This window comes from Poromitra crassiceps (genome assembly GCF_964638095.1).
Source record: "Poromitra crassiceps genome assembly, chromosome: 1".
NCBI lineage: Eukaryota > Metazoa > Chordata > Actinopteri > Beryciformes > Melamphaidae > Poromitra > Poromitra crassiceps.
Window position 1 is genome coordinate 79,555,321 of NC_139623.1, and position 19,749 is coordinate 79,575,069.

Consider the following 19,749-nt stretch of genomic DNA (forward strand, 5'->3'; position numbering starts at 1 on the left):
TGACAAACTAGCATGACATGGTTGGTACACATCGATTCCTTAGGTCTTCTAGTTTCATATGATACCAGAAACTTCACTCTTTAAAACTGAGCCTGCTGCAGCCTCTGAAAGTAAATGTTCAAAATTGTGATATTGCCCAAATATCACGATATTTCTGAAAATCAGCCCAATCCGGCTACTCCTCAGTGTTAATGTGTATGTAAAAAAAAAAAAAACATGCAATTCATGGACCACAGTTTGGGAACCAATGGTCTAACCTAACCTAACCAAAAACGTCCACCTTGTAAAAACAAAAGTAAAAAAAAAAAGGGGGGGGGGATTGACCCAGGGGCCACTGTTTGAGGTCGGGGGCTGCATGCGGCCCGCAGGCCGCCAGTTGCCCACCCGTGCTCTAGCTCATAGATACAGTATGGGGAATGAAAACACGTTCTATTTTAAGTGTCTTACCACCGGACACCTAACCCGACAGCAACAACCCCCAACCCAAGCCACATGGTAGAAACATGAATGATGGAGTTATGGAATTAAAAATGGACACAGCTGGAAATATACTTGGGTGAACTGGGAGGAATATTCAGGTAGATTTGACAAATCAGGAATAGTAACAAGTGAGAGAGGGTCAAGTAGGTTTTCACTGATTTTCAAAGGCCAATACTGATCACAGCAAGAAGGTTGTGGGTGTGAATCTCTACCTCGGTCCTTTCTGTGTGGAGTTTGCATGTTCTCCCCATGTCCCTCTGGATGCTCCAGTTTCCTCCCACAGTCCAAAGACATGCTGTGTTTGTGTAGTATCGTGATTATGATGTATGACATATACCGTATGCTATGTAAAGCTGAAACATGCTTGTCATAAGAGGCTGAACAAATAAACTATTGGCTGATCTGTGATGCTACCTTCTATAGAGTACGAGGTACTCTGTACGTAAGTAAGAGGTGGTGACATCATCACATGCTTTACACAGATTTGGCTTTGGGGTTTAGTTACTATTTGTTAGTCAGCCAGTAACTTTTATACTTATTGTGCTAACACAGTTCAAGTCATATAAACACCAGCTGGCATCAAGCCTGGATCTTCATTAGTATGCTAAATGGTGAAATCGGAGCCTTGACACAGATGTGCGTATGATATTTTGGTGGCCTAGAATTTCTGACCCATATTCTATGGAGAGGGTGTGTGTGGGGGGTAGGGGGTGTTATGGGCTGGCCCACCTGACTATGCAGCCCCTCCTCAGCAGCTGAAGTGGAGTGGTGGCTGGGGCCTGGGCTGTTGGTGGCGCCCTCGCTGCGGTCATCTGGCTGGCAGCCAGGGCTGGCTGGCTGCTGGGAGCTTGACCCTGACTCTTTTGGGGTAAAAAAAAGAAGAGAGAAAGGCTGTGGTGAGTAAGCAAGTATTTCTACACAGTCAAACGCATTGCTGGGTAGGATAGAAATAGGAATTAGTGCATGTTTCACAGACGGAGGGTGATTGAAGCTACTGTATTCCTAACCCTCCTTTTCTAGTCAAGAGGAGAAAAGGAAAAGAGGTCAGCTGTGCTCTGAATCTGACCTCAGACTTCGATGAGGTACATGTATTGGCAAAGTGAGGGCCCGGGAGAAATTACAACTGAGGTTTTGTCTTTGTCTCTTTTTGGTTGAGTGATCTGGTCAAATTTCAAAAGTGCAACAATTCAAAAAATGTTTTGAACAAAACCTACATTAGTGGAAGCAATTACTCTTAAAGGTCCCTTATTACCGTAGGCGATTGTACGTCGGTGCACCGGATGCACGTGCAACCCCTAGTGGCCAGATGATTTTTTATTTTATGTTGACATATAAACGATAGTTGATGAGGGCCAGCTCACCCTACAGGTGAAACAGCCTCCTGCCTGGGGCGCCAGTTCAGCTAGGGCGCTCTGTAGCCCTCACAAAACAACAACAAACAAACAAACAAACAAAAATCACTGGTGTGCGCCTAGGCTCGCACTACTCTACGCTGCATACTGGGTTGGACATGGTTGTTTGTCCATTGCACTCTTAGGGGAGAGCAGAGCAAGGAACTAACCATTCTACACTAAAACGGATAGGGCTGTCCCAGCGAGTCGACGTAATCGATGACGTCGACTACGTAATTACGTCGACGCACGCTACGTGCCTCGATGCGTCACAATCGTCCCAAAACAAAAACAGTGTGGCTAATGTTAGCGGCTAACTGTTACTTGTCGTTACTTTACATGGCAGTAAAATGCCACTGAATGACCAAATTGATTTCACTTTGAACCATTTTGATTTCCACTTTCCATACGGCCCCCCAGCATTGGTTAGTTGTTAACGTTGTGACTAGGGCTGTTGAAACGAATTTTGATATTCGAATATTATTCGAATTTAATAATTATGAACGAAATTCGATTATTATTATTTTTTTAAAACGAATATTTTAATTTTTATTTATTTAAAAAAAAAAAATTTTTTTTTTTTTTTTTTTTAGAACACTAGAACAGTGACAAGTTCTGACAACATACTTGAAGAAAAGAGTGTTAACTGAAGTTGACTGTTGAAGCTGCTATACTGATGTAAACCTACCTGTAGCTCTTAAAATGTATGTTCATTCATTGTTAACTGAAGTTGACTGTTGAAGCTGCTATACTGAATGTAAACCTGTAGCTCTTAAGTGCAATACGTGACTGATTTTTTTTTGTTCATGGCTCATTGTTGTTTTGGCAAAGTTTACTTATTTGTTTATTGATAAGGAGCTCAAACAAAGGCTGTGTCTTTTTTTATTATCAATTATTTTATTTTAGCATTTCAGACAGCACCAATACATCACTGATGAATATTAACTAAGCTCTGGTTATCTGACCTATTTTCTAATGCAATGAATGTATGTACATTGTACAAGGAACATGTTTTCTTAAATAAACATCATTGCTGGACTATTTGTGATCAGCCTAATATTATTTTGAATATTCATCCACCATTCACTTTTCCATCTACATTTGGTAAAATGCTTAGAAAAAGTTTTACTTGGTCAAACCCAAAGATTCAGCTATATTTAGAATCAGAACATAACATAAGAGAAGACAACAATTCACTCAGACCAAAAAAAAAAATTTTTTTTTTTTTTTTAATTAAATTAAAAATTAATTAAAATATTCGAATATAATTCGAATATTAAAATGTATAAAGCACTGAAATTCGAATTGGATTATAGAGGGAGATTGACAGCCCTAGTTGTGACTATATTTATAACGTTATAACGTACTCTGGTTTGCTGTTTATAATTGAGGGCTGAATACAGCCATGCTGAGGGGTTGTGACTTGCGCAACACATTTACGACTGGTTATTGACTTAGCGTAGTTTCTAAACCATCACCGTCATGTTGAAAGCAATTTCTGCACCGCAGCGAACATAACATTACACCATTTAACGGTGTTATTCGGCCGTTTAACGTTAACGTACATATTTCTGTTTGCTTTCACGGCTAACATGTAGAAAATGTATTAAACTAACGTTACAGACCATTGTTAGTCTGTTGCTGCCCACGTTAATTTACTGCGTGCATCATTTAACAGTGCTATTCGGCTGTTTACATTCTTCTGTTTGCGTTCATGCCATGTAAGATGAGATCAAAACTAACGTTACAGACCATTGTTACAGTCTGTGACTGTTAGTCTGTAAATCGTTTGTATTTATTTCCTTACCCCCACACTGATGCAAACATACATTTGGCTGAGTTAGCTGCACATTACTCCAGTGATTAAATAAATCCATGTCCTGTAAAAATACTGATCCTCCTCAGTTTAGGGAAAGGGTTCATACATACAGTGATGAATCATGATGATGATCAATTTAATCTATGCGTCAGGTGGTCCAGTATTTTCGTGATGAGAGCAGGCAACTGACAAGGCAGGCACTATCTATTATAATAATAAGATTAATTATTAACTATTTTATTTTGAATTGCACTATATTCATTTTATTTGAGGACAAGCTCTTGCTTTAATTTTATTTGAGAGATTTTATGTTGGACTGTTAAAGAGAATGAGATGGTTAAATAAAATACTGAAATTGAGAAGTTTTTGGTTATTTATTTGTTTTGGGTACATTTATTGTTATATAATAAAAAAATAAAATAAAAAATAATCGTTAGATTAATCGACTAATCGAAAAAATAAGCGTTAGATTAATCGATAAGAAAATAATCGTTTGGGACAGCCCTAAAAACGGATATTAGTGTGAGGGGTATATATACCACTCTCATACCATGTGTGTATCACTTAGGGTGTCGAGTCATAGTCTATTTTTTTATTTGTCTTTATTGAATGTTCCAAAACTGCATGTTTAACTAAGAATAGGCTACAACTCACCACTTATTTAATGTGGTTACTTTACTTTGTGGTCAAAAGTTTGGAAGGAACAATGCATGCTGGGGGATATGCAAATGTGTTTGTCCAATGGGTCCAATGACATTGCTCTCTGTCAGAACTTGCTTGGATGTCCTGATGTTGGTTTAGTAGCAAAAGTAAACACAAGTTAATAGCAGCATTCACTATAGACTCTTTAGTGAATGCTTTCTACAAAATCATGAACAATGAAGAAAACCAGAAGGAATACAGTTCCACTTTTACTAAATAAACCAAAATTGATGTTCTGCGACAAGTTATATCATATCTACTAGCCTCTTCATTTTGCTCTCAGAGTGCACCAGATTAACGCATTTTACTTTAAAATTTACAAAATTTCTTTGTCCAGGGGGACCACAGCCCCCCCTAGATACCCCCCAGTCAGAGTCCTATTACCTTCTTGGTGGTGCAACCCCTGTTTGGAAAGCCTAGAATCGCCTATGCTTATTACCACCCTTCAACCTAACAACCCACAGAGTTGCTCTAGCCTCCTTACTGGGAAAACATGTGCTTCTACAAGTCGTTTTGATTTAGCATACTTTCTATTTGGTTTTACATCTTCTGTCACAGTTGCTGCCAGGTTATTCTGCCAGGTTACAGACACTAGGCGCCATTTTCTCCTTCATTTCGATGAGAAAATTCTCCTGAAATGAAGATTGATTGACAGCTGCCATGTTGTGATATGATTGGTTGAAATGAGGTCGAAATTTGATAGTACTATGTGACGTCAGTAAACTGTAGATTACTGTTATGAATAAAATCTTGAAAAACTTTTTTTTGATGTGAAAAAGTGTGAAAACTAAAGAAAATAAATTTGTGAATTGTTTTGCATACAATATTAATTAGGTGCACTGAATACCCAGGTATCCTCCTCCTCTAGTCACCTCCACAGACCTTCAGGCTTCTAGAGCGGCTTAAAGACCTAAGGGCCTCTCATCCATCCTCCTCCTCTAGTCACCTCCACAGACCTTCAGGTTTCTAGAGCAGCTTAAAGGCCTAAGGGCCTCTCATCCATCCTCCTCCTCTAGTCACCTCCACAGACCTTCAGACTTCTAGAGCAGCTTAAAGGCCTAAGGGTCTCTCCTCTATCCTCCTCCTCTAGTCACCTCCACAGACCTTCAGGTTTCTCTGTGGGATGCGGTACCAGCTCCTTCCCTGGTTGTGCTTCTGCTGGGGCCTCTGGAGCAGATCCCTTGTGCAGCTCTTGTGTGTGGGGTGCTGACTGGGCAGCTGGGTCGACCGCTGTTTGCTGCGTAGCGGCGGCACCGGTGTGTGGGGACTCGAAGACTGGATCTTCAGCCGAGTCAGGTTCGCCTTGCAGGGGTGCCGTCTGACAAAACTGCTCCTCCCATTCGCTGAGCTCTTGCTGGAACCAGCGGTTGTCCTCATGAACGTAGCGCCTGAGGACGGGTGGCAAGGAGTCCATGCCGTGCAGTACCTGTCCTGTCTCATCGTCTGTGTCTTCTGGGAGGGGAGGAGAGATATTGTCAGTTAACAGACTAACACGATAGAGTCTCATATATTTGGACCTCAGGTATTCAAACTGGCCATTAACATGAGACATGGCAGTGGATAAGTACACTAAAAGTAAAAAAGTAACATCACAGTGAATTTGTATGCTTTTCTTGGCAATTTACATTAATATATATATATATATTATACAAATTGGTATTATTGAATGTTAAGGCTATATGGGGGAAAAAATCAACAGCAATGTCCCTTTCCAGAAATCATGACCCAGTTACTCAAAATAATCCACAGACCTTGTTGTGAGCAGTTTCATGAAGTTTCTTTCGACCGAACTACACTCGCCAACCATCTCACCGTGCAGAAGGAAGTGTGCATAATGTTAGCATAGCATAGCTATAACCTTACCACGCTTCATTTTTATTAGCATTAGCAAGATTTCTAGAAAGGAAAATTGCCGAGTTTTTCAAATGTGTGTGTGTGTGTGTGTGTGTGTGTGTGTGTGTGTGTGTGTGTGTGTTTGGGGGGGGCTTTGAGCACCACAAGCCGAGTGTCATCCACTTCCATTCTATTTGAGATAAGGCAGACATCTCTATGCTCGATATTTCCAAATCTATGCAACTCACACCAAGATGATCTAGATCAGTGGGTCTCAAACTTGTATGGCTTCAGTACCCCCTTTCCATGATTTCTGAATCCAAGTACCCCCTTTTGCCAACTACAACGTTTTGCAATTACGTAGTGCCTCCTGAGGAGATTTATTTTAACGTTTCATTTATTTTCATGATTTATTCTTACATTTTTCCCTTTCTCTCAAGTAGCTCCTGTAGTACCCACACGTAACCCCTAGGGGTACACATACCCCAGTTTTTTGTGGACCACTGATCTATGTAGATGGAGATAGCACTACAGGTAAGAGGACAAATACTGTATGTCTTTTTGATTTTGTGGTGAACTGTACCTTTAAAGTTTTCTCGCATCATCTAGTGCTAATGGAGTGTAATCAGGGAGGTGGAACAGATGAGTGTACCTGCGATGAGGTGGGGCAGCCTGTCGTGTGTGTGTGTGTGTGTGTGTGTGTGTGTGTGTGTGTGTGTGTGTGTGTGCGTGTGCGTGTGAGATGCTCACAAATATTTTATTGCAAGTCCAAGTCAAGTCTCAAGTCTTTGAGCTAGAGTCCAAGTCGACAAGTCTCAAGTCTTACGGATGAGCATTCTATCATCTGCTGGATGTCATCCGGTCTGCTTAGAACACAAACTAAGGGGTTGTCCTACAACCCAGGTTTTATGAGTGAAGCAAGGCTCCCACCTATTGCCATTTCTGCGTGGTACACGCTATCGAATGCTCTTACCTTTTATTACTATAAAAGTGTCGTTTCCAACCATCTATTAGACCGTTGACAGGATGCAGACTGGACCCTTGGAAAATCGGGAGTGATCCTGACGGTCTCATGGTCTCCGATCCAATAGCTGGGGTCGAGGCGGGGCACTGAGCCCTCACGCCTGGAATTGGACCGGGAAACCCCACTCACCCGGCATTCGGCCACAGACCAGACAGACTGGCAGCAAGGCATGTGAGGTGGGAGCCTCGCTTCACTCATAAAACCTGGGTTGTAGGACAACCCATTAGTTTAATTTCGTTGAAGCTCGGCTCCCACCTATTGCCACCTTACAACCGACCTTGCTGCAAAGGAGCACCTCAGTGCTCGACCTTGCGACTCTCAATCGAAAAATGGGCCGTCACGGCCAGAGGTGTAGTGCTATCTGGAGAAGTGGGGGAACGCACCTACAGTAAATGGGGAACACCCACACAGGTCCCAACAACCCTCACCCTCACCCCCCCCCCCCCCCCCGCCCCCCGCACGCACGCACACACACCGACACACACGACTTAGCTTATTGTGTCCTCTATAAACACTGCAGAAGTAGCCCATGACATTTCCAGCTCTGAAACTAAAAAATACGTATATAGGCACAGCAGAGCAGACTCAGCAGAGTCAGTTATCAACACAAACAGCTAAACAATCTCTCAACGAGTCTCAAGCATCACACAAGTTGCACAAGGCATTGATCATCATTTGGCACGGCGGCCGGCATTTTTAGTAAGTAGCCTAACTACCATTTTGTGGCGAATTCTGGCGATGCAAATTGCAATGGGGTGATTAACGCTAACTTTTGATGCAACCATGTTGAAAAGAAACACGCTTTTAACATTGTTTCTTCGTGATTGTAAACATACCTTTTTAGCAGCTGGTCCAAAAAATGAAAGGATTTTTTGCTGCCTTTTCATCTTTACTTGTTATAGTGAGGTACTGGGAGGAAAAAAAAAACATATTTGGATGCTGAAAAAGCCAGCTAGTTAAGGTGGAATGTTTCCTTCTTCCTTCAAGCCACGAGTTGATACCATGTGAATCATTCAGCCTACCTTAAATATAGTTAAGGTGGAATGTATCCTTCTTCCTTCAACCCGCGAGTTGATGCCGTGTGAATCATTCAGCCCACCTTAAATATAGGACGAACGACAACTTTGCCCAGTTTCACTCGTTTTATTGGCTCCACATGCGCGCACACACACACACACACACACACACACACACACACACACAAAACACCCCTTGGAGAAGTATGGGAACGCCGTTCCCCCGCGTTCTACGGGCACTACACCTATGGTCACGGCATAGCGCATGGGAACCCGGTAAGGATTGGGGAGCAGTCTGCGAGGCAATTAGTTAGGCCGACAGAACCGCATGAGTGAACGTCGCGCCTCCCACATCCAGACTATAAAACCTCACAAAGGTATGGTGAGTTGACCATGATGCGGCTGCGCACAAATCTTCCACCGTCACACCGCGCAACAGCGCCCAGGAAGAAGCCACGCCTCGAGTAGAGTGGGCTTTAATTCCTAATCTGGTGGAACCTTTCCAGCGGCCGAATAGGCCAAGTTAATGGCCTCCACTATCCAGTGCGATAGATGCTGTTTTTTTACTTATTTTTTTATTTAACCTTTATTTAACCAGATAAGACATTTGAGATACAAGATCTCTTTTGCGAATGTGATCTGGCCAAGAAGGCAGCAATTACAAGCCAGGTTACAATCAACATAAATTACAGTAAATAAAAGGAAACATAAAAACAGGGCCATAAAGCTGAAACATTTCAAAAAGCAGGGACATCCAAATACATCATAAAATACCACATCCAAGGGTAATAAATAACACAAGATCAAGAACGTAAAAACATATGGCCTAAAAACAAGAATAACAAGAATAACAGGTCAAAAGGGCAAAGTAAACTAGACATTACTGCAGGAGCAGCTTGCAGTAAGAACTTCAGATAAAGCATGTTTAAAACTGGACAGAGGAATGGAAGAGACCAGTTTCAAACGGGACTGCAGGTCGTTCCACGACCAGGGACCAAAGTAAGAGAGACTCTTTTTTCCACATTCTGTTCGCATAATTGGCACTTTGAATTTCAACCAGCTATTTGATCTTAAATTATGGGAGTTGTTTATCGCTACAAACGTAGAGCAGATATATGCGGGTAGTTTGCCCAGGATGGCCTTGTATATGAACATGTACCAATGTCGCATTCTGCGCAGGGCAAGGGAGGACCATCCAACCAGGTCGTACAAGGTGCAATGATGAGTCCTGTAACCTGAGTTTGTAATATATCTCAGAGCGGCATGGTAAAGGGGGTCCAGTTTAGACAAGGAAGTAGGGCTAGAAAGACTGTAAACAACATCACCATAGTCTAGCTGAGACATAAAAAGGCTTTCCACCAGGCGTTTACGGGCAGACAAGGAGAAACAGGCTTTAAGTCTGTACAAGAAACTGAGAGTAAATTTAAGCTTCTTAGACAAAGTGGAAATATGCAATTTAAAGTTAAGGTGATTATCAAACCAGAAACCCAAGTATTTATAAGACTCAATGAACTCAATGGGTGCACCATCAAGTGTACATAGAGGAGGCGAGGAGGGCACAGTGTTACCATGTGCGAACAGCATGGCTTTGGTTTTGCTTGCATTTAGGAGAAGTTTAGAGTCAATTAAGGCATACTGGAGGATGGAGAAATCGGCTTGGAGGTAATTACCGTAACTGCAGTCTCTAGAGAAGGAGCGGAGGCATATAAAACCGTATCGTCAGCATACATATCGTCGCCTTGCTAAACTAATGGCCTAAGTCATATTTTCAAGTTTTTCAGGAGACACAAAAAACTGAACCAAATAGAGAGTATATGATATTCCTTAATCATTTCACACAAAAAGGTTATGAAAATATATGACTATTAACATACAAATAACGCTGTATGTTAAATCATGTTGCATAAGTTGGTGATTATCAAACCAGAAACCCAAGTATTTATAAGACTCAATGAACTCAATGGGTGCACCATCAAGTGTACATAGAGGAGGCGAGGAGGGCACAGTGTTACCATGTGCGAACAGCATGGCTTTGGTTTTGCTTGCATTTAGGAGAAGTTTAGAGTCAATTAAGGCATACTGGAGGATGGAGAAATCGGCTTGGAGGTAATTACCGTAACTGCAGTCTCTAGAGAAGGAGCGGAGGCATATAAAACCGTATCGTCAGCATGATATTTAGAATGCTTTAGGCCGTCACAAATTCTATTAGCATAAATTAAAAAGAGGAGGGGCCCCAGGACCGAGCCTTGTGGGACCCCTTTATCCAAGACTACGGAGTCGGAGATGACAGAGCCGAGTCTCACACACTGAGTGCGATCTGAAAGATAATCTAAAAACCAGTCGGCTACCTTTTGACCAACACCGATTTTTAATAAGATGTTAATTAAAATCTGATGGTCCACTGTATCGAACGCCTTGGTGAGATCAATGAATAAAGCTATACAGAAGGATTTTTTGTCGGTGGCTACTTTCAGGTCATCCAAGACTTTCAGGCTAGCTGTCACAGTGCTGTGGCCTGATCTGAAGCCAGACTGCAAACTGCTGAGAGTGTTACTGGAGTCGAGGAAGGACTTGAGTTGATTAGACACTAAAGTTTCCAAGATCTTGGCTAATGTACAGAGGTTGGAGATTGGCCTATAGTTATTTAGAACCGTAGAATCACCAGACTTCAGGAGAGGCGCAACAAAAGCCTGCTTCCATGAGGCAGGCAGCTTGCTAGAACTAGTGGAGAGATTAAAAATGACCGTAATGGGCTCAGCAACGATCGGAGCTGCCAATTTTAAAAGAGAGGGGTCAAGGCCGTGTTTGGACAACGACTTGCCCAAAGCCCTAGCCCCATGGCAGACCAGGAGCTGGTTAGACGTACGTAGGCAAGGCGCCGCAGGGACCCGTCCTTCTTGGGCACCAGGAAGTACCTGTGGTAGAACCTGGACTGCCTGTCCTCGTCCGGCACAGGCCCAGGGGGGGTGTGTCCCGGAGGCCGTAGCAGCATGGTGTGCGGCCCCGGCAGGACCAGCCCATAGGGGCTGCGTCCCGGAGGCCGCGGCGAGTCGTCGCCCATGGTGTGCGGCCTCGGCAGGACCAGCCCAGGGGGGCTGCATCCCGGAGACCGCAGGGGGGGAATAGTAGGAAATAGTTCCTACATGAAACTGCTCACAACAAAGTCTGTGCATTATCTTGAGTAACCGGGTCATGATTTCTGGAAAGAGACAATACTGTTGAGTTTTTCAAATGTATTTTCTTAGTGCTTCGAGCACTACAAGGCAAGGCAGCCGATATCTCCAAAACTCAGGTAACTATCCCAAAACGAACATGTATTTTGTATTTTAGGCTGTCCCTTTAATGTTACTGTAATACACACAAAAATAAAGATTGTTCACAAGTCCCAAATCTCAAGTCGAAGTCAAGGCTCAAGTCTTTGAGGACAAGTCTCAAGTCAAGTCTCAAGTCACTGTGTGTGTGACTTAAGTGCGCCTCAAGTCCAAGTCTCAAGCCCAAGTCCCCATCTCTGGACTGTGTGTGTGTGTGTGTGTGTGTGTGTTTGTGTGTAACACATGGGTGTACCTGCGATGAGGTTGGGCAGCCTGTCATCGATGTACATCAGGCAGTAGGCGCTGGCATTGGTCATGCCACCGTACGAGTCGCGCTCCAGCTCCTCCCACGATGACTCGGTGATGGTGATGTCGTTATACTTCATCCAGCGCTGGTTGGCGTGGTCGTAGATGTAGGCCCAGTAGTGGCCCGCCGATGCCTGGCCTTCATGGACTAGCACCGCGTGGAGCCTGTAGGGTGCCTACATAATATAGCATATATAAATAATATATAACGTAGCATAATCAATATAGTGACATATAGGGGTGTCACGGTACACAAAAGTCACGGTTACGTACCTCGGTTTTGGGGTCACGGTTCGGTACGAATACGGTACCACGAAAAAAAAAAGCAACAAATTCTGTTTTTTTCCCTTTGAATTTTTCTGAATTCTGTGTTTTGCTTTTTACGCTCATTTTACGATCAGAAAACGATCAGTGTCTAATAAGTGGGAATGAATAAATGTCCACAATTTAATAAGATTAATAAGAAGCAATCCACACAAAAAGGTTTTACTCTAGAGCAGTGATTTTCAAAGTGTGGGGTGCACCTCCCTCTCAGATGTCTGTATTCCAGCTGTTTGACAGGGCAAAGGCATTTCCCCCCACTTTAAATCTTTATTGTACACAAGTTTGTAAACAGAGCGCATGTGTGGAGTAGCCTAATACTCTCACCAACCCCTCCCCCACTGTCTGACAGACAGCGCGGTTGGTTTCACTTTCCCAGTAAGTACGGGAAAGAACCCTGTCAGCGCCTTAATGTTATTGGATGCGAGTTTTGTTTACCATAATGATTACGTTCAGTCATCTAATGGATTATTGGAACATGACAAGGAGTCATCCCCTCTTCCTCACCGCATCTATAAAGGACTTTGTCGCAGCTACGTAACGTTACATTAGCAAGCTTACCTCGTTGGCTTGATGTTGACAGAATTTGCAAAACAGCTTATCGCCTGAGTCATAAAAGTCATTAGGATACTGCTCTGCACTTTTTTGACGACGGTAACGGGAGAGCAGCTGGACGCTTCAATATTGTTTGCGATTTGTTCCGTCTGTTCTGGAGCGATCCCCGGTAATGTTTCCTCTCCTCACAAAACGTTCCATTCAGTGAACGCGGATTTCTATGGCCCTTGTGTTGTTTTGGTGTGTCTTCTTCTGTGGCGTTTAATTCAATTCAATTAAATGGCGTTCAAACAGCGTTTAGGTGCTTTACTACCACCTTCTGGATTTGATGTATTCGTCGTGTTGCTTCACGTACCGAACCGTGATGCCCGTACCGTGAACTCACGGGACGAATACATGTACCGCGATAGCCTAGGTAAACCCAGCCACCACGTGACCTGCTCTCTCAGTTCCCAGTCACTAGCGTCTAGACTCCGGGCCATTCAGATCGATTTCTGGGGCGATTGAAAGACCCGCGCAGACCCGCAGCCACCCCGCAGCCAATGAGTGACGGCGTGACTGCCAACATCAGTCCTGCCGTGATCGGCCAATCAGAGAGTGCGTCTTTGTCAATGACGTGTAACAGCTGCAGCGGCTTAGCACTACCTAGCCGTTAGCATTTGGCCTCTCTAAAGCATAGCTCCCGAGCTAGCTACTAGCTGGCTAGCTATATGGCTATGCAACTACGTGAGGAAATTCAAGTGAAAACAGCTGTTGAGGTTGAGGTCTGTTGATCAAAATAACACCTAGCGTTATCGAAATCGGATTTTAGCGGACCATACAAGCCAGGGCTTCAGAGCTGATCACCTGGACACATTTTATGGCGAAATTATCTGATAAACTTGTCTGTGCTGCTCTGTGGTGATCAGCTAATGTCTTCATAGCATTGTGATTATGATTTAATGCATTATGGAAGATAAACGCTGGTTTAACATAATTAAAATAATTCCCTACCAAACATGTAAAGTGACGCTTCTGGGCAGTAGACCATTTGGGCATAACATTATGTAATGTGACATGAGATCACCACATTTCAATAAATATAACGTTTTTGCACATTTGAATGCTGCTGGTCGTTTGTTTAATGCTGTATATATTGGATATTTAAAGCTGATACACTTTACACAATCAAATCTAACTTATTCACAGCAATACACAGTCCAGTAGTACAGTGGGCTAATTGTTTGAATTATATCGAAATATATTTGCATGGTGTAGCATGTAATGCAGATAATGTAGCTAGATACTCTGACACAGAAAGGCAGACAAGCTAGCAGCAGGGATCTTGTCACACTGATTCCAGATAAACTCCTCTGTCTAGCCAGCTATACAATATTGATCAAAATAACACCTATATCGAAATCGGATTTGAGCGGACCATACAAGCCGGGGCTTCAGAGCTGATCACCTGGACACATTTTACGGCGAAATTATCTGATAAACTTGTCTGTGCAGCTCTGTGGTGATCAGCTAATGTCTTCGCATTGTGATTATGATTTAATGCATTATGGAAGATAAACGCTGGAAGGCTGGGTAGCATTAGCTGACGTCATCCAGGCTACAGTAACATTAGGCTATTATAGTTATGAAACGCTGAAATATTTTGTGAACGCACCAATAGTTAGAGAAGGAAACCTCTCTTTGCATTTTATTTTTTAATAAAAGTAGGCTACTTGTGATATCTCACGTGGTCGATCATCATTGCAAATTTATGTGAACAGCTAGGTTTAATGACAAATATGGAATATCACCCAAGGAAATACCACGGTTTAATGCCAACAGATAAACCATACAGATTTGTTGTAATTGTGAACACATAAGGGAGCAAAGACATGGTTTTCAAGCATAACACAATGTACAACTTTTATTCAAAGACAGGATTGAAAAATATAGGTCACTTGTATTCACTTCAGTAATGTCAGGATCGCATTCACGCTAACCTCTTAACTTCTAGCTAGGTCAAACACACCTTAACGTTATGAGTGTGGCCGTTTTGGATTAACATTAAGTCCACGATCAAGTCTAGCATTTCGGTATATTCCTACCTCTTAACATCTAGCTAGCTAGGTTGGATCTGGAATATGATATCGGCTTGATACATTTGATTATAGCTACTCATACAGCCGTGTGGAGCTTATCCAGCTAGGTTGCATCTGGAATATGATATCAAGCCAGTAATGTAGCTAGCTAGCGTTAAATAGGTTTATCTGTAACCACGCTGAAATGTGAGGGCATTAACGTTAATATTTCTAGCTAGGTCAAACACACCTTAACGTTATGAGTGTGGCCGTTTTGGATTAACATTAAGTCCACGATCAAGTCTAGCATTTCGGTATATTCCTACCTCTTAACATCTAGCTAGCTAGGATCTGGAATATGATATCGGCTTGATACATTTGATTGTAGCTACTCATACAGCCGTGTGGAGCTTATCTAGCTAGGTTGCATCTGGAATATGATATCAAGCCAGTAATGTAGCTAGCTAGCGTTAAATAGGGTTATCTGTAACCACGCTGAAATGTGAGGGCATTAACGTTAATATTTCTAGCTAGGTCAAACACACCTTAACGTTATGAGTGTGGCCGTTTTGGATTAACATTAAGTCCACGATCAAGTCTAGCATTTCGGTATATTCCTACCTCTTAACATCTAGCTAGCTAGGTTGGATCTGGAATATGATATCGGCTTGATACATTTGATTGTAGCTACTCATACAGCCGTGTGGAGCTTATCTAGCTAGGTTGCATCTGGAATATGATATCAAGCCAGTAATGTAGCTAGCTAGCGTTAAATAGGTTTATCTGTAACCACGCTGAAATGTGAGGGCATTAACGTTAATATTTCTAGCTAGGTCAAACACACCTTAACGTTATGAGTGTGGCCGTTTTGGATTAACATTAAGTCCACGATCAAGTCTAGCATTTCGGTATATTCCTACCTCTTAACATCTAGCTAGCTAGGTTGGATCTGGAATATGATATCGGCTTGATACATTTGATTGTAGCTACTCATACAGCCGTGTGGAGCTTATCTAGCTAGGTTGCATCTGGAATATGATATCAAGCCAGTAATGTAGCTAGCTAGCGTTAAATAGGTTTATCTGTAACCACGCTGAAATGTGAGGGCATTAACGTTAATATTTCTAGCTAGGTCAAACACACCTTAACGTTATGAGTGTGGCCGTTTTGGATTCACATTAAGTCCACGATCAAGTCTAGCATTTCGGTATATTCCTACCTCTTAACATCTAGCTAGCTAGGTTGGATCTGGAATATGATATCAAGGCTTGATACATTTGATTGTAGCTACTCATACAGCCGTGTGGAGCTTATCTAGCTAGGTTGCATCTGGAATATGATATCAAGCCAGTAATGTCAGGTCTCAGTCGCATTCACGCTAACCTCTTAACGTCTAGCTATAGCTAGGTTACATCTGGATTATGTATAATATACAGTATAATACTACGCTCACTACGTCATGACATTCACATTAACGCCTCCAAAAATCTACTGTAGCTAGCTAGCGTTAAATAGGTTTATCTGTAACCACGCTGAAATGTGAGGGCATGAACGTTAATATTTCAATTAGGTCAAACACACCTTACCGTTATGACTGCGGCCGTTTTTATTAACATTAGCGTTAAGTCCATGATCAAATCTAGCATTTCGGTATATTCAGTGTGTGTGTGTGTGTGAAAAGGATGTTAGCATGCTAGCATTATTAGCACAGAATGTATACAGTCCATGGTACAACGTTAGCCCTTCAAGTCCTGAGGCGAACAGCACTGGAGGATGAAGTCTGCAGTCTGGCATTCAGTGTCCAGCATAACAAGCACGCCTGTTTCCTCATCAGGTTGGCAGCAGCTGTATAGATGATGACTGTTCTTCACAGCCACAAATATCTCTTCATTCCCTGACCACCGTCACGCGATGTTCTCTCTTCTTGTAGCTGGTTGTAACCATTTGCGTGCTAGCAGTACTGAAATGAAAAGTGTTAGCTCGCTTGCTAACAACAAAGGTCGCAGAGCGATGACGCCATCTGCTGCACTGCGCATGTGCTCTGTGCACAAAGCTGGTTGGATGACGGTTGCGTAATGGAGCGGTCTATCGGGGGGGGGCCAACAACCGCAGGAAATCGTTTAACAATGGTGGGAATCCAGACCATAGTGACTGAGAACAGGTCTGAGAGCAGGTCACGTGGGGGATGGGTTTACCCAGGCTAGTACCGCGACACCCCTAGTGACAGAGATACATCTACATTTCTAACAAGGGAGTAGCTCCGTTTGTGAAAAACAAAGCCAATCCGGAAGTGCCTTAAACTGCATTCTTTCTAATGACCAGCAGGGGGCGACTCCACTGGCTGCAAAAAGAAGTCCAATTGCATGGAAGTCAATGGGAAAATTTCCCTAATTCTCACTTGATTTATTACCTCAGTAAATACTTTCCGAATGAGTTCATGGTCTCAGTCGCAAGTCTTGTTCAATACAGCATGGTGTTCATTTAGTAAATTATGGTCTCATTTAGAGTAAAATAGACTGTAAATCAGACTATGTTTCATGGCTTTGTGGCAGGCAGCTCTGTGGTCTCACGCTAGCTGCTTCTGGCTCCAAATAACCAAGATGGCAACACTCAAAATGCCAAACTCGAGGCTTCGAAACGGGAGTTCAGAAACCAATGGGTGACATCATGGTAGCTTTGTCCATATTTGTTATACGGTCTATGATTTCGATCTACTACTGTACTGTATGTCTGAATGTTGGAATTGTCAGTTGAGTGTGTTAATGCTTACATACTGTAAGCTGATCTCTTCTCATTTGTATACTGTTCTTTGCTGTGTCCTGCTGCAACAACCTAATTTCTACATAAAGATCGATAAAGGTTCACCTAATCTCATTTGATGTATTTTGTACAGTTTAGGCATGAGAATGATTTTCTGTTTGCCAGGTTAGGTGACTGTAAGGCTTACCTGACAGAGGCTGTTATCAGAGTACATGCCCTCCAGCACCTGGCTCACCCTGTCGATGCTGCCCTTTAGCTCTGACAGAGAGACACACAGGCACGCGCGCGCGCATGCACACGTACACACATACACACACACACACACACACACACACACACACACACACACACACACAAAGAAAAACGTGCAGACATCAATACAGTGCAGTGTTTTCTCTCTTCCCCCACAGCAAAGGTTTTCAAAGTGGGAGGCGGGCCTCCCCAGGGGGGCTCCGAACAGTTTCAGCGGAGGCTCAATGAATCGAAGTGAAAAATATTACGTTAGTTATCAAAAGGTGATCACAGAATACACTGATTAAGTGTGATTTGGTTAAAGAGATTAAGAGGTACAGCAGTTTTGGGGAATTTTACTGTTTTTCACACTTTCCCAGAGTCAGAAACAAATAAATCCCTTCAGAGTGACCAGTTTTATGTATTTGGTGTAGTCTGAAGTATGTCAAACAGCAATATCAGGCCATCTTGGCTCAATTGTTAAGTGTCTATGAAATAAAATAAAATAAAATAAAATAAAATAAAATAAAATAAAATAAAATAACACAATGATGATCCCAAAGGGCTCCAGGAATTCAGAATCAGAATCAGCTTTATTTGCCAAGTATGTACACATACAAGGAATTGGACTCCGGTTAGAATTGAGCGAATTGAGCGAAACTAGAATTGAGCGAATTGAGCGAAACTAAGCAAGTAAACCCCTGCCTTACAGGATTCCTTAAGTTAGATTTTTTGGAGAACGAGGTACAGAAATATTTCTAAATATGCAAATTATGACATTACAGACACCTGTCACTAGTACTGACTCAGATCGGGTAGTGACTCACTTCCCGATCTGAGTCGCTGCTCTCCCACACTATCAATAGCCAATCGGTGCAAGCCATCTCCTTCCCTCACTGCTGCTGAACCAAATCATCTAAAGCGGTCGAGAGTATTTCAAGTTCACGTTTCTTACATGTGGTTTTGCTACTCACGGATATGTTGTCACTCTGCAGTAGCTGTCATTCCCAGAATCAGAATCAGAATCACTTTTATTGCCACAGTATGCAAGTTACATACGAGGAATTTGTCTTAGTGTCTGTATGCAGCGTAGGGCATTCACAGACTAGTCGACTAGTCGACTAGTAAAACCACTAGTCGACACTGTGCTTAGTAGTCGACTAGTCGTTTTAGCAACAAAAAACAAACAAGAAAAAAAAAATTAAAGAAAGAACATGAGGTATTTACACGACAAACATGGACTATCATATCCCATATCCCCCAGTGACCCCACAAAGAACATCAAAACACAACAAAACAAAACAAGAAAACTGCATAAGATACACAATAATCCAAGAACAAACAAGACTATTGGACAAACAACCAAACAAAAACAATGCATTCAAAGTAAATACATAGATCTTGCCCTGTTGGCAGCTAGGAAATGCATAGCTTTAAATTGGAAAGCATCCAATCCCCCAGCTGTAGTTCACTGGTGGAATGAACTCTCAAGCTACCATACGTTGGATAACATTTACTACAAGAGCAAAGGCAAATTCTTAGACATCCCCAAAATATGGCAACCACATACAGAGTTTGACTTTAAGAACTTTTTACCCCAGGGTCATTAGGCTTATCAGGATAGGAGCTGAATGCATTGTTTTTGTTTGGTTGTTTGTCCAATAGTCTTGTTTGTTCTTGGATTATTGTGTATCTTGTATTTTCTTGTTTTGTTTTGTTGTGTTTTGATGTTCTTTGTGGGGGATATGGGATATGGGATATGATAGTCCATGTATGTCGTGTAAATACCTCATGTTCTTTCTTAAAGATTAAAAAAAAAATATATATATATATATATATATATATATATATATATATATATATTTTTTTTTTTTTTTTTTTTAAACGACTAGTCGACTAGTCGACTACCTTTAGGGACGACTAGTCGACTAGTAAAATTCACT

At 42.2% G+C, this 19,749-nt stretch overlaps 1 protein-coding gene across 1 annotated transcript in view; it reads right to left on the bottom strand.

The window, feature by feature from the left end:
- The window catches only part of usp28 (ubiquitin specific peptidase 28), a gene marked incomplete at both ends in the record, with an annotated part of 96,751 nt that overhangs the window by 35,976 nt on the left and 41,026 nt on the right, over nt 1-19,749 (bottom strand). Inside the window, 4 exons of the mRNA XM_083659051.1 lie at nt 1,210-1,340; nt 5,497-5,844; nt 11,830-12,058; nt 17,763-17,833. Coding sequence (XP_083515177.1) covers nt 1,210-1,340; nt 5,497-5,844; nt 11,830-12,058; nt 17,763-17,833 — 779 coding nt within the window. The remainder of the gene's footprint in view (nt 1-1,209; nt 1,341-5,496; nt 5,845-11,829; nt 12,059-17,762; nt 17,834-19,749) is intronic.